General features: G+C 44.3%; 1 protein-coding gene across 4 annotated transcripts in view; it reads right to left on the minus strand.

The window, feature by feature from the left end:
• The window catches only part of DLG5 (discs large MAGUK scaffold protein 5), a 138,207-nt gene that overhangs the window by 48,024 nt on the left and 64,482 nt on the right, over positions 1–25,701 (minus strand). For 3 of the 4 annotated variants that reach the window (XM_066621103.1, XM_066621102.1, XM_066621105.1), the window contains exons 5-12: positions 24,078–24,261; positions 11,531–11,790; positions 10,388–10,700; positions 9,537–9,767; positions 8,210–8,394; positions 7,515–7,640; positions 5,907–6,039; positions 4,305–4,432 (exon numbers count right to left, since the gene is read on the minus strand). In XM_066621103.1, the coding sequence (XP_066477200.1) occupies positions 4,305–4,432; positions 5,907–6,039; positions 7,515–7,640; positions 8,210–8,394; positions 9,537–9,767; positions 10,388–10,700; positions 11,531–11,790; positions 24,078–24,261 (1,560 nt within the window). The remainder of the gene's footprint in view (positions 1–4,304; positions 4,433–5,906; positions 6,040–7,514; positions 7,641–8,209; positions 8,395–9,536; positions 9,768–10,387; positions 10,701–11,530; positions 11,791–24,077; positions 24,262–25,701) is intronic. The other variant, XM_066621104.1, reaches the window with a different exon arrangement.

Below are 25,701 nucleotides of genomic sequence, written 5' to 3' on the forward strand. Positions count from 1 at the left end.
TCTGCCCCTCTTTAATCACATTCAGATTTTTTGTATGATACGAATTACATTGATCCTTTTTGGTCAGGCTTCAATTTTGAGTATGAGACCAAAATTGACTTAATCAGTCTGGTTAATGAACTCTACACCACAAACTGGAAACGAAGAGTGTGCCCTGTTGGTTTTGCTGGCACTCTCAGTGGCCTTTGATATCACTGACCATAGCATCCTTCTGGACTGCATGACTAGGAAGGGGATTCACTGTTTTATGCTCCTCCTGCTTGTCAGGCAGATTTTAAAAGACAGTGCTGGAATACTGCTGCTTGACCCCCTCGTCTTTGACCTGTGGGATCTCTCAGGGTTACATCATGCTAGTTAACACCTATCTGAATTCAATGGGTGCTCAGGGGTTTGATGTGGGTAATATGGGTATGCACACGCTCAGAGGTTCTCTCTGTTTCTTTCAGACACACACACACACACACACACACAGGCGCTCCCTGCTCTCTTTTCCAAGTGACAAACACATTTTCAAGGTAATACACAAGTTCAGGTTATTTTCCTCTCTGCTCTATCTCACACACACACACACCCAATGTCTTCTACCCTCCCCATGGGTCCTGGTCCCACTGCAGGGCTGGAGAAGGCAGGGACTAGTTGAAGCACACCCCACGCCCACCCCCTGCCTGGGCCTGTGAGAGAGGGAGGCGGCCAGGCAAGGTGCAGCAGGGCACCATCCAGGGTGTGGCCTGTCTTGCGCCCCACAGGAGAGCCTGTGAGAAGCACACCTCAGCAGCATCTCCCAACGCAAGACCCACAGCACCAAGCCTCTTGCACTCAGAGCACACACATGGAACAGAAGGGGACACACGGGACATGCACTCGAGATATACCAGAGCTCCTTAGCACCCACCAAAAACCCTCCCAAAATGGTCAGGACCCAATCAAGTTCCACCACGTGTGCTGGGACCTACCCAAAAAGGTCAAGACCTGCCTGAGACCCACCAGGTGGGTTGGGACTCACCAAAAATGCAGAGGACCCACTGGGAATGCTCAGGACCAGCTTAAGAACCACCAGGTAGATCAGGACCCACCAGAAATGCTCAGATTCCACCGAAAATGCTCAGGAACTACCCAAGACCCACCGGAAATGCTCAAGACTCGCCCAAGTCCCACCAGGTGGGTCGGGACCCACCAGAAATGTTTAGCAGCAACCAGAAATGCTCAGGAAGAGCCCAAGAACCACCAGGTGGGTCGGGACCCACCAGAAATGCTTAGGACACACCTGAGACCAGCCAGGTATGGCAGGGACCCACCAGAAAAGTTCAAGGTCCGCCTGAGACCCACCAGGTTGCTCAGGACCAACTGGAAATGCTCAGGACCAATCTGAGACCTACCAGATGTGTCGAGACCCACTGGAAATGCTCAGGACCCTCCCAAGAATCACCAGGTGGGTTGGGACCCAACGGAAATGCTCAGGACCCACCTGAGAACCACCAGGTGGGTTGGGACCCACCAGAAAGGCTCTGGACCCACCCAAGACCCGCCAGGCAGGATAAGATCTGCCGGAAAGGCTCAGGACCTGTCCAAGACCCACCAGGAGGGTTCAGACCCACCGGAAATGCTCAGGACTTCCCCGAGATCCATCAGGAGGGACAAGACCTGCGTGAAATGCTCAGGACCCATCCAAGACACGTCCAAGACCCACCAGGTGTGTTTGAACCCACCATAAATGCTCAGGAACCGCCCAAGATCCATCAGGTGGGTTGGGACCCACCAGAAATGTTCGGGATCTGGCCAAAACCAACCAGGCAGATTGGGAACCACCAGAGACCCACCAGGTGGGTTGAGACCCACAGGAACAGCTCAGGACCCACCCAAGACCCACCAGGTGGGTCGGGGCCCACCAGAAATCCCCATCACCTGCCCAAGGCCCACAGGTAGGTCAGGACTCACTGGAAAGGCTCAGGACCTGCCCAAAACCCACCAGGCAGATTGGGACCCAATCCTCAATTGGGACCGAAATCCTCAGGACCCACCCAGGAACCACCAAGTGGGTCGGGACCTGGCAGAAATGCTCAGGACCCAACCACTACCCACCAGGTGCTCCAAAAACTGCCAGAAATGCTTGGGACCTGTCCAAGACACACCAGGCAGATTGGGACCCACCAGAAATCCTCGTGACCCACCCAAGACCTACCAGGTTGCTCGGGACCCACCAGAAATCCTCAGGACTTGCCCAAGAACCACCAGGTGGGTCAGAATCCAACCAAAATTCTAAGGACCCACCCGAGACCCACCGGCTGGGTCGGGTCCTGACCAAAACCTTCTGGACCCACCGAAGACCCTCCAGGCGGGTCGGGACCCACTCAAAATTCTCAGGACCCACTGGAAATCCACATGGTGGGTCAGGACCCGCCCAAAATTCTCTGGTCCTGCCCAAGACTCACCAGGTGGGTTGGGATCCGCCAGAAATCCTCACAACCCATCTGGGATTCACCTGGTTGATCCAGACTCACCGGAAATCCTTAGGACACACCGGAGACCCTCCATATGGGTCGGGACCAACTATAAATGCTCAGGACCTGGTGAGTCAGGACTCAGCGAAAATCCAGACTAAAAATTTCTTAAATACATTTGGAACAAGTTGTTTTCACAATTATATCCCATTTGCATGCCCAAAGCAGAGCAGATGCTATTGAGACTGAATAGAATGAGTTCAGATGAAAGAATAGATCAACAGAAAATTGGGGGAGAGGGAGTGGAGGCAGACTTCACTACTGTACAAGATCACTGCTAGTATACAAGCAAGCTGAAGCCACAAAGTAACCTTAAAACTTATTTTCTCATGAGTATATAGCATTTTTACTGAAAAGCACATCATTTTAAAGGTCAACAGAGACAAACACCTAGGGCTAATTTTTAAAAAGTCAAACTCAGAATAAACATTATTTTTAGAAACAAAGGAAGCAGAAACATTTATATCGTCCATTTCAAACATTCGAAGTGCTTCTTAATGATTATCTCCTGGCACTTACAGGTTCTAAAACAGTTCTAAAACAGGTTGGGATTACCATCTCCATTTTGCAAATAACTGGCTTAGGGTGGGAGAAAGCGGCTTGCCTAACCTATTGAGTTAATGGCAGAAGTGAGCTGCAAACAGGAAAGTTCTTGGTTTATAGATCTGTCTCCTAGCAACTACTTTAAAACAAACCCTTTTTACAGCAATTACTTCCAAAGCAAAATTAGAGGCTGAAAGGAAAAGACTCTGTCTCTTTCCAAGACACAACTAGAAGGCAAAGGTGCATACACTTGGGCACGAAAACCTAAAAACAAAAGAGTTAATATGTTTAACGTTAAAGAATAACGTTTTGGAAAACATAGCTCATTGTGCCCTTCTGTAAACTCTCTGGGCACAATGAGCTATGTTTTCCAAAACGTTATTCTCCAAACCAGAATTAGGTACATTACTATTCTCAGATTATATTTCAATGCGTATATGAACCTAGATCTTCACAAAATAACTATGCTGGGAAGTAATCTTCACAAAGTTAACAACCTCTTCTCCTCACTAATTTATTTCCAATATCACTATAAGGCAAGTGTGCCCAAACCCCGGCCCTGGGGCCACTTGTGGCCCTTGAGGCCTCTCAATGCGGCCCTCAGGGAGCCCCCAGTCTCCAATGAGCCTCTGGCCCTCCGGAGATCTGTTGGAGCCTACACTGTCATGATGCAACTGCTCTTAGCGTGAGGGCGACTGTTTGACCTCTTGCGTGAGCTCTGGGATGAGGGCTCCCTCCACTGCTTGTTGTTTCATGTCTGTGATGCAGCAGCAGCAGCAAAGGAAAGGCCAGCCTTACTTTGTGCAAAGCTTTTTTATAGGCCTTGAGCTATTGCAAGACCTTCATTCAGTCATATAAATTCATCTTTAATATATTCATTTATGTACTTATGTTAATTTATTCAAATTTTAAATGTAAATTAATTCTTTTTTCTCCCCGGCCCCCCACACAGTGTCAGAGAGACTGTGCGGCCCTCCTGCCAAAAACTTTGGACAGCCCTGCTATAAGGGGAAATAAAAGAAAAGGACCAGACAGTTAAACTGTGTTGAAATGTGCACATGGAGGGGGAGCGACTGGGGCCATGCCTACTTGCCCACCCTCAATCTCTATTCATTGACTGTAGTGTTTGCCAAGGAACCTACACATTTACCACTCTAACCTCTATTGCATTTCACCTCTACTTCTACAGTTTCACTACCTTCACAGAGAAAGAGATTTATAGATTAAAATGGACAACCAATTAATAAACCACCAATTCCTTACCGAAGGCGACCATCTGCGATACTTCCTTTGTCCACTTTGGTAACAAATATTCCACAGTCTCCCGGAAGATATGGTTCATTCACACCTTCAGCCACATCGAAACCAAGGGCTTTTAAATCCATATCTTCCTAATAGTATGAAATGCATTGGGTTACTATGCGATCTTCTGCTCATAGATGCAAAGTACACAACTGTATTTTATTGTGCCTTTAAAAAATGGAGAAAAATCTACAGAAATGGAGTTGTGCTACATTCAGTTAACTTTTTAAAACACTTTATTCATCTATTTTCTTCCAAACTGTTGAGTCTTTTGCCCTGGCGTTCAGATACTTTACAGTGTTTTCTTTCTTCCTCGTATTTTACATGTTATAAAAATGTATACATTTCAAGCTTCAGCAATTCACACATATCACAATCAGAATGGTAAAAATCCCATTTCTGGGATTTTAAAAATCCCATTTCTGTTACACATTTGTTTTAAAATGATTTCAGCTCACTCCAAGAGTCTGTGATGAAATGAACTAGATCTTTAAATGATTATAAACTTAAAGATAAAAATGCATGGTAGGGCTAGAAAACACCCTAATGAAGAACTCTCAAGTTGACTTTTTGTTGTTACAGACTTGATGGGGTTTGGCTATGGGGGGTGCACCATGACAAGCCCCTGCATTTTAGGATTTACCATTACTGCACTGCTCAAGTGCATTAAAAATCAAAAGGGTTTAAGCAAATCTAATGGCATAATTACAGGTTGAGACTAATTATTCGCATGGGTTCCGTTCCAAGCACTCATGTGGATGGCAAAAAACGCACTATAGCAAATCAATTTTTAAAAACAAAGTTTCTTTGCTCCAGTGATTTAACAACAGCCCTGCTGACCTTTGTGATGTAAGGTAAGAGTCATTAAGAAGACAATCCATCAATCAGTCATCCTTAAAGAGCTTAGGAAGGTGCTTAGAAAGGCGCTTCGCTCAGTCCCTCCCTTCACCAACGCAAAATGATCACCTTTCTTTCACTTGCTCGGGGGGGGGGGAAGGGAGGGGTCCGCTGGAGAGAGAAGGATTGATGGATTGTCAGACAGCTGCCCCCCCCCCCCCCATTAAGCAGGTTATTGTTAAAGCACTGTTCAGTTTTTTAAACTGATTTTAAAGGGGTGCATTTTCCCCTTCTCCGGGGATCAGCACATTCCTTCTCATTTGCAGGGGGCCATTCTGAGTCAAATCCGTATATAAAAAATCCGTGTATAAATAGGCTGGACCTGCACAAACAAACATGTTATAAAGCCCTAGTGACTCTTCTTGTCGCACAGCAGTTTCAGAAGGGTGTGTGTCTGCAACACTCTGAGCTCCCAAGTTTATCTTATGAATTTCCCCTACTCCTTTCCTTCCAAATTCATAGGGAAAATTAGCTGCCAGAGAAAGAGAGTTATTGAAAGATAAACAACTACTGAAGAAAGGCATCCAGGGGCTTCTGCTTCCCTGGGCAGGTTCACATGTGTTTCATTTTTCTCCCCACCCATTTTCTTTGTCTGTTGGTATGAGAGTTCTCTCAAGTGGCAAGCACAGAATGTGCCCTGACTCTTTCTCAAACTCTACCACTTACCCGGTCTTTCTCAAACTCTACCACTTCTGTTTCCCACTCTAAAGAATCTGTATCAATGGCTGAATCGTGAGAGCTGTGGGCCATCAACTGCCGAAATCTTGCTTCCTTTTCCAGCTGATTCTCCATCTTCTCTCTGTGGGAAGGCACACAACTGAGTATTGGAACCAACATTTAAATTTTTTTTTTAAATTCTGAACCCCGCTGAACTTTTGCACATTCGTTATATCAATTACGTAACTAACTTAACACTTTTAAAAATAAGAACAAGTATTGAAAACATTCTGAGAAGGACTGCAAACTTTAACTGCAATCCAGAAATGTAAATTAATGGGACTAATGCGTGCAGCTTGGGCATGCATAGGGGTGCAGTCCCCCTCTAAGTGATTTTCAACCTTTTTCATCTCATGGCACAGTGACAAGGTACTAAAATTGTCAAGGCACACCACCAGTTTTTTTTTTTTTTGCAATTTACAATGCACACCATGCTGTTGGTGGGCGGCTCACATCCCCAATGGCCCTACTTATAAATGACCCTCCCCCAAACTCCCACGGCACACTTGTAAACCATTCATGGCACACTAGTGTGCCATGGCACAGTGATTGAAAATGGCTGCTCTAAGTGAACGTAAATTCCTCCAAAACTGCCATGAATCATCACAATTTAAGGGGGCACTCACCCACCCCTACTTTGCTTACCCACATAGTTGCTTCTCCCCATCTCCCTAGTACTGGCAGCATCAGAAGTTCCTTACTCTTCTAGTCTTAAAGAACTGTCCCTTCACCACTAGAAGGCAACAGATGAGCACATGCCCCATATATTCTTTTTAAGCCACCATGTGGTCTAATTTAGTCAAAGGTGACCTAAATATTATTTAATAATATAATAATAATAATAACAGGTATTTATATACCGCCTTTCTTGGTCTTTATTCAAGACTTTATTCAAGGCGGTTTACATAGGCAGGCTTTATTAAATCCCTTATTAAATAGGGATTTTTACAATTTCAAAGAAGGTTCTTTCTTTCAAGAACCACAACATTCAGGTGTTTCATTCCGATCTGGCTTCACATTCTGGCCTCCATCCTCCCACGCTCAGAGCAGATGGAATTGCTCGGCTTCAGCTTGTCAGCTGCTCCAAGGTCGCACGGTGCCGGTGGCCTCGAACTGGCAACCTTGTGGATGTTATCTTCAGGCAGACGGAGGCTCTACCCTCTAGACCAGACCTCCTGCCAATTTAATAATTGGCAGTTGTGTGTGCTCCTTTATCCCCATTACAGATGCCCCTTGTGACTTGAATGGTCACCCAGGGGCATTTGCCAGTTGCACCAGGCAAGCAGTATTACATGCTCTGAAGGCAGGAACAACTGATCTCTCTCTCTCCCCTTCTTATATAATTAAGTGCTTCCTCCCAACTCCCAGGATGACTTTGTAAACACACTCGTATGTATCCCCCCCCGCCACTTCTATTATTAGTTACAAATTTTCTAAAACCCTGCATATAAATGTATCTAAAATGCAAAGCCTAGCTTATCCTTAAGATCTCAGGAAAGAAGCACTGACAAATATCAAGACACAAAGTTACACATGGAAGGGATTTCTAGAACGCACTTCAGCTCTTTCAGTTCACGCACAGCATCGTTCTTTTGCTTCCTCATATCATCCAGATTGCGAAGGGCCTCGGCCAGATCACTCACGGCTCGGTCTCTTTCCCTCCTCAGGTTGTCACACAGAGTCCTTCAAAAGCAAAGGAGTTGAAGTGAAACCCTGCAGAATTTTGCAATGACACTAATGTAGGCATTCTCACTGATAGACAAGAAACAGAGCGACAAAATACTGCAAGAAAAAGAGGCAAAACTGGAACACCCTTTTAGTCAGCAACTAGTTTTCATGGAGGGCCAGTTCATGGAGGCCTACATCTTGGGCGTGTATCAGCTAAAGATAAGCACCCTGAAGTCCCACTGATTTAAAGATAATTAATCCCATTCTTAAAATATCTCCCCCACTGACATCAACAAGATTTCAACGTGTTTTACTTTGGCTGGATTGTACACACTGTATATTTCATTAACACACAGTGATATGAATCCTGTTGCATGAAACAGTATATTAGCTGAAAAGCAATAATTATTGCAGTTACCATTTAAACAGTATTATTCTTCTGTAATTAAAAAAATCAAGTTTAAAATTTTCTGTTTAAAAATTAAAAATCAAGTTTAAAAAATTCTGACAGCAAATTGGCCTCGCTGTAACTAATTTTCACAGTGCAAATCAAGTCCTTGGTGTTAACTAGGACGTCTTTTTACCGTATACTTTCTCTTTCTGCAACAATCTTGTCACGTTCCTGGAAGGCCCAATCTCGCCTGCATTTTGCTACTTCTGCTTCCTGGACAGCTTCTTTCAACTCCTGCGACATTGCCTCGTATTGCTTCCGAAGCATTTCAATCTCTTTGTTTGCTCTTTCTATATCCAATGTAGCAGAATCTTGTATCTGAGAAGGTGGAATTACACGCAGTTTTTTTAAATCACAATTTGGAGGAGGTGGTCACATCTTTTGCTCTTGTTTTTAACTCTTAACAGACTAGTTAAAAAAGAAGGTTGCAGTTCAGGTGTATACTCAACAGGAACACTGATGCGAGAGATTCATTTTTCCATGGGTTTGCCTGCTTGCCTTCTGGTAATTTTTGTGAAATTCTAGAATTTTAGAATTGACATAAGCATAGTTTGTTTCATTTTTTCAGTTTTTGACTCCCCCTCCTGCAGACCGCTGATGCACATTAGCACTAATGCACATTGCTTTAAACAATATAAATGCGCCTCTTTATCTGGGCACAGAACAATATCACGATTCCTTTTTGTGCTGTGCATATTTGCTGGTGTACTTTAATAACCTGGAAGAAAAACTCAAAACTGCAATGAATTGCACAAACCTCTACACAGAGTGAGCCAAACAAAGTTCATAAAACTTAAAACAGAAGACAGCAAAACATTAAAGCATTAGTGATGTTCCAAAAACAAGTTTGGGTAATTCAGTATCCCAAAATTCATGGAGAAATTTGGAGTATATCTCAAACATCCCTATATGACAATGATTTAACACACTGGATTGGACCTTGTACTGAAGATTAGGATCCCAATCCAAAGCTTTGAGGTATTCACGTAAGGCAAACATCTTTGTCACAATGGCAGACTCATGAGAGAGTCAGAACTGGCTACAATTCCTTGTTCTTGCTTTTTCAGAAAATGTATTTCAAGTCATCAGGAACACTCCACTGCAATTAACAACAATTATTGGGCCTTACTGAAAGTCTACTGAGGTCAACAAATAAAGATGACACCAACCTGCATTGCACATATTGAAACCAACCCCAAGTCTGTTAAAGTTATTGAACTCGCATCCTATTCTTACCAGTTACCAGACTGTCACTGAAATATAAAATTAAAGCGAAGCAGACAACAGCTCAAACAGCAAACAGCTCAAACCTACTAATGCAATGGCTTTTGATTTCAACATGACTCTTTGTCCTTGCTTTTAGTTTTCTTTGACCTCTGTGGAACCAAATGAGAAATTTTACTGATGGGGTTTCTTGCCCCAACTGCAAGGGAGCACAAACTTGTGGACAGTGGTTGTACCTGGCGAGCCTGATAGTATTCTCGTAGTAAATGGTCTCTCTGGATAATGGCTTCTGTTCTCTCCTTCCTGGCCACATCTCTCTCTTCCTTCACTGTCTCAATATCCTTGCATGCTTGATCCAGCTCCTTTTGGGCCTCAGTCTTGTCTTTTACTTCATGGCAGTACTTCTCCAAGAGCTCGTTCCTTTCGCAGATTGCTCGATCTCGTTCCACTAAGGCTGAATTCAGCTCCTAAAATCAAAGTCAGTGGTAGACATGTTACACGCAAAACAAAAATATTTCTTTATGAACACAAAATGACATCAGAAACCCCTCCCCAGATTTCGGTATCCAAGTGGGTCCTGAAATGGACCCCCCACAGATACCAAGGGTTCACTGTACTCAATGCAAATTCACATCCACTCAATATCGTAAGTGGGTTAGAGGCAACCATGGCTCCATATCTACCAAACCTTCACCCCTGTTTAGCAGTTTAATTATTTGTAGGCTCTAAGGTCAAAGATCCTAGACATTTTCCTATGCCAGCAGTCTCCAAACTGGAGACCGCTATGCACTGGGAACAGCCTCCCCGGTACGACCGAAGCTTATTGTACTGCCAGGGAGGCTGCCATTATCACCGCCAATCTCCCTCCATGTTTGCTCCGTCCAGCCACATCTGCCAGGAAATTCTGGTGCAGAGTCTGCTGGGGCAGCAGATTGCAAAAGCAGCTGGGTGGAGTAAACATGGAGGCAGATGGACAGTGACAATAGCAGCCTCTCCCACAAAATGGTAAGCTCCGTTCAAGCGTGGGAGAGGTTAGTGAGGGCACCAGATCTGACCCACAACTGAAAGTGCCTTTACAATACTTTACCTGTCTTAAAGCTTCCATCTCCTCACTAGCCACCCTCTTCTCCGAAGATGTGTTTTTCAGTTTGGACTCGGCAAGCTCCAGCTCCGTTTGCAGCTTATCCACTTCCTTAATGACTTGGTCCCTCTCACTCATGATGAGGCGGTACTCACTGAACACAGAGTCCCTCTCTTCCTTGTACTTCTCCGCATCCTTCACGGCTTTCAGCTGCATCGTTTTAAACCGCGTCACCTCTGACTGCAACCGCTCCATTTCTCTCTGAAGCTCCTTATTTTGGGAAGTGGCTTTGCTCAGTTCTTGCTGCACTGTCTCAAATCTAAGAGCAGGGAGAAAGATCCATCAATTTCATCAACACAAAATGTTATTTTTTTTGCCTTTGCAAAAGCTCTCTAAGTCAGGGAACCAGCATTAAACTGTTAAAATCAGTGTTTCTCAACCAGTGGTACTTATACCACCAGTGGTACTTGAGGTGGTGTCCGGTGATACCCCCAGACTCCTGCTACGTGGCAGCAAGACCAGCAGTGCAACACAAAAAGCAGCACTAGGAGGCTCAGCTTGGCAGACAGAGCTTGAAAAAGTCCTCCTGCCTGCTCTTACTAGTGCTTGTTGTGTTGCATCTGGCCTCCCAATCCAGAAGTAACTAGCAATGACATTGTGGCCAGTTACTTCTGATCATACTTTCAATAGGTGAACGATGTTAAGTGGTACGGCAGGGGACAAATGTTGAGAGGCTAAAGCAGATCAGATGGCAGTAACTTTTTTAAAAAAAAAACTAGGAAAAGGAATGAGTGGGGGAGATGAACTCATTTCACCATCAAAAGGGGCTGCAAAAGTGAGAGAAGCTGAATCCTGCCACATCTTATCTTCCTAAATTCCCTTGTTTCAGGCACTTTTCTCCTAGCCCAGCTTATAGATTCTGCAGTTCTGCAGTGTCAGAATCCGGGGGGGGGGGGGCCAATGCCTGAGCAACAGGGCCATGAGGAGTGCAAGGATTTCAGCTCCCATACATACCCCTTTCATTAAAAAAAATAAATAAATTAAAGAGCACTCAGATATATCACATTAGTTCTAAGAGACAGTTGCTCCTGGTCTGTTACAGTACAAACAGAAAGTCTTGCGGTGAGACAAGCAGCCCTAAGGCCCTACCTTCTCAGAGACGAAGAATATTGCTGTTGGAAATGTATTGCTGTGTCCCGCTGCTTCATCAACATGTCAGTCTGTTTCTGGAGTCGCCTGTTTTCCTCTTCTGTCTGTTCTAACCGGCTCAGATCAGTATTATGGCTCGCTATCTTCTCATTGTACCGCTTCCTTAGTGCATCGTAATCCTTCTTCACACCTTCTAGCTTGTCCATTGCTGTATCGTAGAGCTTATTTAGTATCTCAGATGACCCATTCTGCTTCATAACCTGGAAGATATGTTGAATAAATATTCATGGAAGATACACTTCACTCTTGTTTTTAAAAAAAGGTGAGTCCAACAAAAAATTTGTTTTTATTATTTTAGCTTGCCTTTCTATCCATCAACCCTCAAGGCAGTTTAGAACATACAATTATTTTAAACATGGGTTGATTTAAAGAACTGAGAGTGAAAGGAAAATAGCTACTAGCGCAGTTCTACAAAGAGGTTGCACAAGAATTCACACAGTAGATATGTTATGTAGCAAATCCGTTTATTCTGCTTGTATGAGAGGCTGCACAAGCTCTTATGCAGGTGCAAAAACAAACAGCTTGCGCAGCAACAAGCCAGAGCTGAGTGCATGAGTTGCCAAAACCTCGAATGCCTTCACCAAGCCCCTAAGATGCGGACTTATCCGAACGCACTCAGGATACTCCTCGGCGGGAGGGGGATCAGGGGCTTCCTTGTAGTTGGGGATTCAATTATTAGAAACATAGAGAGGGGGGTCTGTGACTGATGTGAGGACCGCATGGTAACTTGCCTGCCTGGTGTGAAGGTTGCGGACATCACTTCTCGTCTAGACAGGCTGGTAGACAGTGCTGGGGAGGAGGTAGCGGTTGTGGTGCATATTGGCACCAACAACGTGGGCAAGTATAGCCGGGAGGTCCTGGAGGCCAAATTTAGGCTATTAGGTAGGAAGTTGAAAGCCAGAACCTCAAAGGTAGGGTTCTCTAAAGTGCTACTTGTTCCACACACAGGGCCAGCTAGGCAGGCGGAGATCAGGGGTCTCAATGCGTGGATGAGACGGTGGCGTAGGGAGGAGGGGTTTAGATTCGTTAGGCACTGGGGAATGTTTTGGGACAAGTGGGGCCTGCACAAGAGGGACAGGCTTCACTTGAACCAGAATGGAACCAGACTACTGGCGCATAACATTAAAAAGGCGGCAGAGCAGCTTTTAAACTGGTCCCTGGGGGAAAGCCGAAAGGAGTCGAGGGGCATCCGGTTTGGGACTCCTCAGCCCTATGGGACGAGGATGGGGAGGTTAGAGAACAACAAGACAAAGGTAGAGTAGGAGAAGAAATTGGGAATGGTACCGTGATGGGATGCGATAGATGGTTTGGCACAATGAGAGGATGCGGAGACAAAGGAGCGAATAAGCAGCGCATCCTGGGGCATTTCATGTACAAATGCTTTTATGCAAATGCCCGAAGTCTCAGAGCAAAGATGGGAAAACCGGAATGTCTGGTGACAAGGGAAAACATTGACATAGTAGGCATAACGGAAACCTGGTGGAATGCGGAGAATCAGTGGGATACCACAATCCCAGGCTATAAACTCTACAGAAGGGACAGGGAGGGGCATGTTGGAGGTGAGGTGGCCATTTATGTTAAGGAAGGGATAGAATCCAGCAAAGTAGAGATTGAAGGTGGGTCTGACTCCATAGAATCTCTATGGATTAAATTACCAGGCCTGAGAAGTGATGTAATACTGAGGGCGTACTATCGTCCTCCAGACCAGAAACCGGAAGGGGACCCTGAAATGAGGAAACAGACCAGGGAGGTGACAAGGAGGGACAGGGTTGTAATCATGGGGGACTTCAATTATCCTCATATTGACTGGGTCAATTTGTGTTCTGGTCACAAAAAGGAGACCGGATTCCTTGACATGCTAAATGACTGTGCCTTAGAGCAGCTAGTCATGGAGCCCACCAGAGGACAGGTGACTCTGGATTTAATATTGTGCGGTACTCAGGACCTGGTTAGAAATGTCAATGTTACTGAGCCATTGGGGAACAGTGATCATGCTGAGATCCGTTTTGACATGCACGTCGGGGGAAGAATACTAGGCAAATCTCTCACAAAAACCCTTGACTTCCGATGAGCGGACTTCCCTCAAATGAGGAGACTGGTTAGAAGGAGGTTGAAAGGGTAGGTAAAAAGAGTCCAGTCTCTACAGTGAGCATGGAGGTTGCTCAAATCAACAGTAATAGAGGCCCAGCGGAAGTGTATACCACAAAGGAAGAAGGGCTCGACTAAGTCCAGGAGGGTGCCTTCATGGCTAACCAGCCAAGTTAGAGAGGCCGTAAAGGGCAAGGAAGCTTCCTTCCGTAAATGGAAGTCTTGCCCTAATGAGGAGAATAAAAAGGAACATAAATTGTGGCAAAAGAAATGTAAGAAGGTGATATGGGAGGCCAAGAGAGACTATGAGGAACACATGGCCAGCAGCAATAAGGGGAATAATAAAAGCTTCTTCAAATATGTTAGAAACAGGAAACCCGCAAGAGAAGCGGTTGGCCCCCTGGATGGCGAGGGAGGGAAAGGGGAAATAAAAGGAGACTTAGAGATGGCAGAGAAATTGAATAAGATCTTTGCATGTGTCTTCATGGCAGAAGACCTCGGGCAGATACCGCTGCCTGAACGGCCCCTCCTGACCAAGGAATTAAGTCAGATAGAGGTTAAAAGAGAAGATGTTTCAGACCTCATTGATAAATTAAAGATCAGTAAGTCACCGGGCCCTGATGGCATCCACCCAAGAGTTATTAAGGAATTGAAGAATGAAGTTGCTGATCTCTTGACTAAAATATGTAACTTGTCCCTCAAAATGGCCATGGTGCCAGAGGATTGGAGGATAGCAAACGTTATGCCAATCTTTAAAAAGGAAAAGAGGGGGGACCCAGGAAACTATAGGCCGGTCAGCCTAACATCTATACCGGGTAAGATGGTGGAATGCCTCATCAAAGATAGAATCTCAAAACACACAGACGAAGAAGCCTTGCTGAGGGAGAATCAGCATGGCTTCTGTAAGGGTAAGTCTTGCCTCACAAAGCTTTTAGAATTCTTTGAAAACGTCAATAGGCATGTGGATGCGGGAGAACCCGTGGGCATTATATATCTGGACTTTCAAAAGGCGTTCGACACGGTCCCTCACCAAAGGCTACTGAAAAAACTCCACAGTCATTGGTGAAGTGGTGAGTGGTGAAGACCAGAAGTGATTGTGAGGAGCTCCAAAAGGATCTCTCCAAACTGGCAGAATGGGCAACAAAATGGCAGATGCGTTTCAATGTAAGTAAGTGTAAAGTCATGCACATTGGGGCAAAAAATCAAAACTTCACATATAGGCTAATGGGTTCTGAGCTGTCTGTGACAGATCAGGAGAGAGATCTTGGGGGGGTGGAGGACAAGTCGATGAAAGCGTCGATCCAATGTACAGCGGCAGTAAAGAAGGCCAATTCTATGCTTGGGATAATTAGAAAAGGTATTGAGAACAAAACAGCTAATATTATAATGCTGTTGTACAAATCTATGGTAAGGCCACACCTGGAGTATTGTGTCCAGTTCTGGTCGCCGCATCTCAAAAAGGACATAATGGAAATGGAAAAGGTGCAAAAGAGGGCAACTAAGATGATTGCTAGGCTAGGGCACCTTCCTTATGAGGAAAGGCTACTGCGTTTGGGCCTTTTCAGCCTAGAAAATAGATGCCTGAGGGGGGACTTGATTGAGACATACAAAATTATGCATGGGAAGGATAAAGTGGATAGAGAGATGCTCTTTACACTCTCACATAACACCAGAACCAGGAGACATCCACTAAAATTGAGTGTTGGGAGGGTTAGGAGAGAAAAAAGAAAATATTTCTTTACTCCGCGTGTGGTCGGTCTGTGGAACACCTTGCCACAGGATGTGGTGATGACATCCGGCCTGGACGCCTTTAAAAGGGGAATGGATAAGTTTCTGGAGAAAAAATCCACTATGGGTTACAAGCCATGATGTGTATGTGCAACCTCCTGAGTTTAGAAGTGGGCTATGTCTGATGCAAGGGACGGCACCAGGATGCAGGTCTCTTGTTATCAGGTGTGCTCCCTGGGGCATTTGGTGGGGTCACTGTGAGATACAGGAAGCTGGACTAGATGGGCCTATGGCCTGATCCAGTGGGGCTGTTCTTATGTACCTTCCTCCCTTGGGGGGAGGTGGAAGGAGGTGGGCACTCCACTCACACAGCCCAATATCATGTAAGTAACGGTTGCGTGACTGAATAATCTTCTGTTAAAACACTATCTGCACATGGAAAAAGGCTAATCTAGAATCTTTCTGACATGCCAGTTTTCTAACATGCTACTTTCCTGTACATAGTAGTAGTTTTCAAAAAATGCATGGCATGTGTCATTAGGTAAGGTTCCATCTCTAGTAGTATAGCCCAGACACATGTCTGACTCTTCATCTGCTGTACCTAAGAACAATGTTTTTGTTCATTTCTGGTTAGAACATAAGAACATAAGAACATAAGAACAGCCCCACTGGATCAGGCCATAGGCCCATCTAGTCCAGCTTCCTGTATCTCACAGCGGCCCACCAAATGCCCCAGGGAGCACACCAGATAACAAGAGACCTCATCCTGGTGCTCTCCCCTACATCTGGCATTCTGACTTAACCCATTCCTAAAATCAGGAGGTTGCGCATACACACCATGGCTTGTACCCCATAATGGATTTTTCCTCCAGAAACTCGTCCAATCCCCTTTTAAAGGCGTCTAGGCTAGACGCCAGCACCACATCCTGTGGCAAGGAGTTCCACAGACCGACCACGCGCTGAGTAAAGAAATATTTTCTTTTGTCTGTCCTAACCCGCCCAACACTCAATTTTAGTGGATGTCCCCTGGTTCTGGTATTATGTGAGAGTGTAAAGAGCATCTCCCTATCCACTCTGTCCATCCCCTGCATAATTTTGTATGTCTCAATCATGTCCCCCCTCAAGCGTCTCTTTTCTAGGCTGAAGAGGCCCAAACGCCGTAGCCTTTCCTCATAAGGAAGGTGCCCCAGCCCTGTAATCATCTTAGTCGCTCTCTTTTGCACCTTTTCCATTTCCACTATGTCTTTTTTGAGATGCGGCGACCAGAACTGGACACAATACTCCAGGTGTGGCCTTACCATAGATTTGTACAACGGCATTATAATACTAACCGTTTTGTTCTCAATACCCTTCCTAATGATCCCAAGCATAGAATTGGCCTTCTTCACTGCCACCGCACATTGGGTCGACACTTTCATCGACCTGTCCACCACCACCCCAAGATCTCTCTCCTGATCTGTCACAGACAGCTCAGAACCCATCAGCCTATATCTAAAGTTTTGATTTTTTGCCCCAATGTGCATGACTTTACACTTACTGACATTGAAGCGCATCTGCCATTTTGCTGCCCATTCTGCCAGTCTGGAGAGATCCTTCTGGAGCTCCTCACAATCACTTCTGGTCTTTACGTGGTCTTCTGGTCTTCTAGAAATTTATGTGTGCACTGCTAATTACCCTTAGATCTTGGGATCGGTGTAAGCTATTTCTGGGGAAAACACACACACACAAACACCCTAAAGCACCACTTAAAAAACATGCAGCTGCAATTTAGATTAATCTTACCACAAGATGGCACACCAGCTGCAATGTCCATTGCAATCTTATTACATATACATAAAGTTCTAAATTAAGTTACAAAAATAAACACACACAGTCAAAGGGAGAGGGAGGAGCCTTGTTTACATGCAAAATTCTGGTTTGAATGGATGTACAGACATTCATATAAACTTATGCGGGTCAATCAGTAGGCAAGCAACTGCTCACAGAGACTCCTTATAAATGCTGAAAAGGACAAAGGCTCATATATAAAGGTTAAAAACTTTGGTAAAGAATACTGCAAGAAGATATCCCCTATGGCAAGGCTTGAGGTATCTCTTCTCCAAATACACATATCCCTTATCCACTGTATTATGCACAAGGGGTTAACCATGCACTCATATGAATGGGATACCAGGTGCATGGTTCTGTGTGTATGCAATGCAGCTGCATGCATGGGACCTTCAATGCATATATTTGTGAGAAGGTGCATACATGTAGCCTGGACTTCGCCCACTGGTTAACACAAAACTGGAATCTGACCCCCTCCAACACACACACACACACACACACACACACACACACACCTCTGTCATCATTCATCTATACAGCCCACCTGCACTGTTCTCTCCAAGGGGGAGAGTACTTCTAATAGAAGCCTCACACATTCAAAAAGAAGTTGCAGTGCATTTACCAGTTTCCTTTGTTCTCTTATCTCCTTCCCTCTGGCTTCTACCCCTTGTCTTCATTCTCTTGTATGCAGATCACTGAAAGAATGCTTGGAACCACCAGTTCTGGGTGAAGATCACTGAATAAATGATGCCTCTATTGACTTCTATCTCCACCTTTCTGAGCTGCATTCTGTGCACACAGCATGGTTCTGTTTGTGCCATCTCAAGAAGGATATCGTGGGAGAAAGGTGGAAAGACTACCAAAGTGATCAGGAGCTTTTTAATTTGGAAAAAAGGGGTGAAGCAGTGGGTAGCACTGGTAACAGAATCCTTCTAGAGTTGCTGAATTGTATTAACTTGTAATGTGATGGGTTTAGGGCAGGGCTTTTCAAACTGGGGCGTTCCGATGCCCCTGCCACTTTCCCCTTAAGGGGCAGGCAGCAACGCAAAACCCAGGATCACGTCACTAAGGGCTCCCTGCAGCTTAAAAAGTGAAAGTGCAATGATCACACTCAACTTCCTGTTCCGGAAGAGGAGGGCGATCGCTCTACTTTCACTTTTTAAGCTGCAGGGAGCCTTGCAGACACTCTCACAGAGCTCCCCACACCCCTGACAGGCTGCTGCAGGGACTGGTAAGTGCACCCCAGTCCCTGCAGCCCCCTTAGTGAGGCGATCCTCACTGCCTCCCCCCCCCCCTGCAATAACTTACTGCAGTTCAAACTCTCCTTGAGGGTTTGAAAACTGCTGGGTTAGGGGTATGCCACAAAAAGGACTTGTAAAAATCAAGCCTAGATTTCTAGGTGAATTCCTCCAAACATTAGTTCATTAGAGTACACGACTGTAGTGCTGTCCTGTTGTTTCATCAGCATCTGCCAACTGTAGGCATTACTAGAAATATTTACCGCTTCTAGTGAATGCATTCTTCCAAGTATGGCTGAACTTGGTACATACTGCAGTGCAATGGGAGTAGGGACTATTCACAGAGTTCTGTTAATGTTATATTAAGAAACATTAACTACATACTGACAACACAGTTCTTTTAACATGCCACCTGCACACCTTAGTTGTGATGCATGAATAGTACCTTACTTACTGCCTAGTGGTCAGACCGGTTATTGTCCATTTTAATATTTTAAAATCTTAAGATTACAGCAGTTATATACTGCTTAGGTCATTATCTGTTCCATAAAGTCAGGGGGAAAAAATTAGAGGGAACATTGCCTACCTATGTGCTGAATCGCTCTGATATCTGACTCCAGATCAAATCAAGCTATATTTGAAACCAAATATCTACCTAAGTATTGCCTACTCTAACTGATAGCAGCTTTTCAAGGTCTTTCACAACACATCACTTATGGAATTCATTGCTACACTACGCAGTGGCAGCCACTTGCCAAGGTGGCTTTAAAAAGAGTTCTAAAATCCATAGAAGTCTATCAATTGCTATTAGCCATGATGGCTCTATGGAACAATCACGTTCACAGGCATATGCCCCAAATGCCAGCATTTGGGAAGAAAATCGGGAGAGGGAGTGGAAAGCAAGAAGCTGAACCAGATAGGCCTTTAGTCTGATCCAGCAAGGTCCTGCTTATGCTGTTATGTCTTGGGCAGAGACGTCTCTCTCTGCTACATGTGATTCTACCACTTTAAGCCATTTCTGCCCAACATTACATATATAAAACGGGGACCAAATGTGTATGCCTGTGGACCAGGCAAAATGGGAATTGAATCTGAAACTTTGTGCAAGTAAAGACTATGCTCTAACGTGGTCACTAATCACAATGGGTAAAGCATTGCATGCATCACCCCAACAAAATGTTCAGGTTCCAGAGATTACATATCCCTTTAGCAACCAAGAAGCTTTTTTCAAAGAGAAATTGATCTTTATATTTTTTTGATCTGATTCATATTCACTTGATGTGTAATGAGTCTCCACTGAAAAGTTCTGCTTGCGTCGACAGGAATATTCTAGTTCTTTCTGTGAAGATTCATCAATATGACTGATTCCCATCTGCAGATCACCACGTTAATAGTTAATAGTTAATGATTCCCAATTTTCTGAGATCTGGAGTACAATTAAAAAGATTTTTCCCCAACACAAAAATCTAACAGAAACCAAAAGGTTATAATTTTTATCAGTTTTATTGTTCATGAGTAGCATCCTTTCTAATTTTTCCCCCTAACTCTTGGTTCTATCCAAGGCAATGTGGTCCCCACAGTCTTATCTGGAACTTGATCAGATGGCGCTAACAGACATAAGTGATCTTCTGTTTATATACTGCATGCATACACTTTTTAAAACAGAAGAGTGGAGAATATGCATGGCACAGGGAAGGGCCACAGATCAGTATAAAGGATCACTCCTTATGTGGTTGAACAGGTAAGAAAATGGTGCACTCGTGGGTACAAGGGTAATAGGCCAGAAATATGGCAATCAAAGTACTCAACAGCTGTTCATGTGCCTTCAAACTTTTCTACAGCACTCCTTACAGTATAAATGAGGCACTCCTGGAAAGTGACACTGAACCACTCCATTATCCAGCAGCTGCAAGTCATCTCTAAATGAGTGACAAATAAGCAGGTGTACAGTTTAATTTTATTACATTTCATCTAGATTGTTGCAAGCTGCTTCATGATCACTTTGTAGAGGAAGATGGGGTACACATTTTCTCATATACAAACTAGCCCTCTGATTCAAAGATGAGTACTGCCCATATGATACTCATCTTTGTTACTTCTGGGGAGGCTCACAAACAGCTCTTTTTCGCAACAGAGGGAGAGTTCTGTTCACAGACTTTTCTGATTACAAGTGTAAAAAAAGCCCTGCTGTGAAGATTTCCCTTTCAAGCAACCTTTGCATCTACAACCCACTGTAACGTTTCTTTGGGTTGTACTCCTGGAAAGTTAGTTGAGACTTAGCCCAACTGAAGTCAGTGAGGCTTACACTAGTTGTCATTGATTTCAAGGGTGCTCAGTCATGACCAACTGTGCAAACCTTTGTTAAAAATTGACTGGAAATGGCAGATACCTCATATGCTCACTCTTAGGGCCCAATGCTATCCAACGTTCCAGGACTGATGTAGCCAAGCCAACAGGGCACACAATGCATTCTTCGGTGGGGGTACAGTAACGGAGGCCTTCTCAAGGTATGGGAACAAATGTTCCTGTACCTCAAGACTGCATTGCAGCTGCATCAACCCTGGAAAGCCGGATAGAACTGGGTCCTTAATTGTGTTTATGCCTATCTAGTTTTACAGAAGAATCTCACTCACCCAAAGCTTGATCTTAGAACAGGCTCTTATACTGATCTAGAGTGGACAGTACAGCCCTGATTGCTTCCCTGTATGTAGTCCATGAGACTGGGTGGTGGGCGGGTTTGGGTGGTTCACAAAGGTTCATTATGGGATGTCCCTAAGGAATAATTATATTCCTGGGATGCTTGTGACTCTACATCCTGGCTATTATTATGAACAAGAAATGGATCTATGTACTAGGTATGTATGCAAAGGGCATTAAAAGAGAGAGAGAGTTAACTACAGTATGTAGCAACAACACTGCTATAGCTATTACGAGGTTTTTCAAAAAAAAAGGTACCCACAACAAATACTCTTAAGACATTGCTTTTTGTAATGAAAACAGGAATACAGGCGTAGCTAGAGAGTAGGCGGGGCGCTATGTTTTGCAGGAAGCCTCTCCGCAGCAGCGTGCAAGCGGCCCCTCCCCTTGGGAGCCATTCACCTCCATTTAGCCTCACCGCAGCGTGCAAGTGGCTTCTCCCTCCCCTTTGGAGCCATGGGGGGGGCAAAATGAGGTGAATGGCTCCCATGGAGAGGGGACGCTTGCACGTTGCGGGGAGGCTCCCTGAAAAACCTAGTGCCCCGACCCCCCTCTAGCTATGCCAGTGGCCAGAACAGGTCATGAAACCTTGCTGAAAAGCCTTCCTTACCCAAAGCATTAAATCATGTTCACAGCTCCAGAGACCCAGCCTTAAAAATAGCATTTCACTCAAAAATAGAGGCAACAAGAAAGGAAGATGAAACAAGAAGCTAAGCAGAAATAATTGTTTTCTCTGAAAGGTGGGATAGCAAAGTTTGTGTGAGCGCTTAAAATATTTTTGGTGCATCTTCAAAGGACAAACTGAAAATGAAGGCTAAACAACCATCTCAAGAATATTTAGGTTTTAAACTGAATAAATAATTAAAAACAACTACTAATAAATTAAAAGCCACAAGAATAACGGTAGAACAGAAGAGAAAGCGTAACAAGAAAGGCGTTCTCCCATTCAAAGCCCCAATGTGAAGAAGGGTAAATAATCCAAGTTTGACCAAAGGGCACCACCATGGCAACAGCAGGCCACTATACCGGAGATGGGAAGACTTATAAGTCAGTCAGCTGCTACACAGAAAAATCAATGGCTCTCTGTTGGTGGAAGACATTTGATCCAAACTTTCTGTCCTTCCAAAGCAATCGGGCTGCTGTGCTATTTCAACAGGCTTAAAAAGACACCAAGTATCAGTTCACTTCCAAAGACTAACACAAGCTGTTGTTGCCTTCTGCTTCCCTCTTCTTTAGAAAGAGAATAATCCAGATGAGAAGTAACTATGACATTGACAGAAAAACGTTTCCCCGTGTTCCAAGACATTATGATTCACTTTGACATACTGACGAGAGAAATCACAGCCTCCCTTTCGCCTTCTGTGTATAGCATGAGAAAAAAAATCCCTTTAATTCACCAAGTTTCTTATTAAAATATACTTTTAAGAGGCTGTCACTTGTCTCCCTGTTTTTATGTACAGTACTATACATTGTTTATATAGACAAGCATCCAATCATGCAAGCCCTAACTGCAGACTGAAGCTAAGCTAGCACCTTGTTAATTGCCAACCACAACATACAAGCAAAAACAGAATGGGGATGCTTTCCACAGCCATTGCTGATAAAAGATGAACCAATGAATTTTGTAGCCCCTGTATCTTTCAAGCCACATTCAAAGGCAGCACATGGAGCATGCTGCAATAATTCAAACAAGAGATTTCCTAAGCATGGATGACAGCAGTAGGATTTGCCATCAGAGGGAGAGGGGGGCTGATTTACAGTAAATCAGACAGCTGCTAAAATGCACTGCTGACTGTTAACTGCTACCTGATCATTTAACAGCAGAGCCAGGGTCAGACGTACAGCCAGGGTCAGGGTCAGGCTACTAACCTGATCTCTCTCTCTCTCTCTCTCTCTCTCTCTCTCTCTCACACACACACACACACACACAGAGGAAACCAAGATGAAACTAACTATCAGTATGGGGGGCCTCCAGACTCGTAGATCCTGTATCCACAGCTCAGGTGGATGCTGCACACATCCATCCACAGCCTTTGCCAGGCTCACACTGAGCCTAACCATAAAAAAAATGCTACTTTCAGTTTCTGCATGAAGCCGGAAGTGACGTTTATAATGCCTTATAAGGCACTGGGAGGCCTGGGGAAGCTCTGGAGGGCTCAGAAGCTCAGAATGGCTCCCAGAGCAGTTTCTGGATGACTTCTGATTTTATCAGAAGTCGTCCAAAAAAACCGCTCTGGATGCCATTCTAAGCCTCAGAAAGACCATGTGTAGCTTCTTCAAGGCTCAGAATGTGTTCAGAGCAAAGGTGGACTCAAAAAACCACGGATTTTGTGTTTACGGTTTTCTGTATCTGTAGGGGGTCTGGGAAAGGAATTCCTGCAGATAAAGAGGCTCCACTTGTACTTTTTTTCAGAGCTTTGAAAGCTAAAGAGTGCAGAGAAACAAGTGGTCCAGAGTCTCCAGACAAGTCTTAGAAGAGCCCTAATATAGGTTTCTTTTTCGCCTTTGCCTGCAAGCTTGCACAACAAATGGTTTCCCCTCCTAGTACTACAATTTTCTTGAAGATTTCTAAGAAGTCTGCAAAGGCACAGGGCTGAAAGTAAACAAGATCATTTTACTTTTTATAACCAGATCAGAAAGACTGATGCACTCATTTAACAGCCTTTCTATACCAGAAGCAATGTGGTGGAAAAAGTCGTTTTAATTTGCACAAGAGTTGCACTTTAAGTGAAAGCAAACTGCTCTTCATAATCACATTTTGTGTGGAAATTAGGAAAAAAATAACTACAATGTATGAAAAGGAACAGCATGGAAGAAAGAGACTCCTGCAGAGCCCCCTGTTCTTGCCAGAGAAACAAGCAAAAGTGGACCAGTAATGAAATTAGCAGGGAGAGCAAGGCACAGATTACCTGCTGCTGCTGACTGCGCAGGTCTGTTATCTCTTTCTGATCCTCATCGTGAAGTCTCTTCATTTCCTCGCACGACTGCTGGAGGTGATTATGCTCTCGTACCAACTGGCTATTCTTCCGCTTCAACGTGTCCATGTCCTCCTTCAGCTGTGACTGGTCACTCAGCAGACGACTATGTAATGTACTGTTAACATTAGAAATGTTTGCACAGTGCTAAAACATTCCAACAATATTTAAAAATTAAAGGGCTTTTTAAAAGGTAAAATCAATTGTTTTGTTGTACCCTGATAAACATGTCTATTAAACCATAAAGGAAAAGCACAAATAAATACAAGGACACCCCCCAGACTTGAAAAGACTTTGTTAACCCTACACAGTGTATACATTATGAAACAAGAGACAGTCCCAAATGTGCAGAACAAAGGCTCTCAAGCTGTATTATATGGGGCAGACTTAAGACATTTTCAAAGAGTCTGGAAATGGTTCTGGTAGCAGCTCCTGGAAATAGAACTTGGAACGCTCAGACCTTTTCAAGTCAAAGTTCTCTGAACTGTGATGTCTTTGTAATCCAGGAAGACTCCATTCGCTCAGGCAACCCACTGGCTCCTCCTAACCTGGAAGGATTATAGTCAGGATGCAGGCACGTCCTGACTCCATGACGATATTTTTGGAAGAGAGGAGCTACCCTCTCTTCCAGTAGGCTGTACTGCCTACTGAAATACATGTGCAATACACATGTGCAATTGTGCTGCAGATTAATGCATCAACTCAACTATTTTGTTGCACTAAATGACTAAAATCTCTTCCATAGTGTTTGATTGAATTTTCCCACTTTGTGCTTAACCAACACAACAACTTAAAATGAATTCTGCCAACAGTGGTCCATGAACTTTGCCCCAATAAGTTGTTAGCCAAAAAAAGGGGGGCTGGCATAGGATGGTTTCCTTGGTACTTAATTGCTTTTATGAGAATCCTCACTAATACTGCAAGAGGGATCTGCAAGAGGGATCTGCAAGAGGGATCTGAAGGCCTTAGGAGTGGACCTCAACAAGTGGGAAACCCTGGCCTCTGAGCGGCCTGCTTGGAGGCAAGCTGTGCAGCATGGCCTTTCCCAGTTTGAAGAGACACTTGGCCAACAGTCTGAGGCTAAGAGGCAAAGAAGGAAGGCCCATAGCCAGGGAGACAGACCAGGGACACACTACACTTGCTCCTAGTGTGGAAGGGATTGTCACTCCTGAATTGGCCTTTTCAGCCACACTAGACGCTGTTCCAGAACCACCACTCAGAGCGCAATACCATAGTCTTTTGAGACTGAAGGTTGCCTACAAAATTCATTAATACTACCATCAACTTCCCTGGCTTCAAAGCTAGACAAGTAAAACAGAACTTATTTGTTCTGTTTAGCAAGCAAGTTACTCCTTCACAAGTAAGCTGCTTTTGCCTAGCAAATAAGCAAGATCATCTGCTTTATAATTCAAAAGGTCACAATTGTTCCTATCCTTACTTCATTCCTCATCAAGCTAAGCTTACACTCCATCACAATTTTTAGAAGCAGATCCTCTATCCTCAAAGATTAAAAAAATAATAATCCTTAATCAGTGACCAAAAGCTTTGAATGCTATCC

Source organism: Tiliqua scincoides, chromosome 3 (assembly GCF_035046505.1).
Source record: "Tiliqua scincoides isolate rTilSci1 chromosome 3, rTilSci1.hap2, whole genome shotgun sequence".
NCBI lineage: Eukaryota > Metazoa > Chordata > Lepidosauria > Squamata > Scincidae > Tiliqua > Tiliqua scincoides.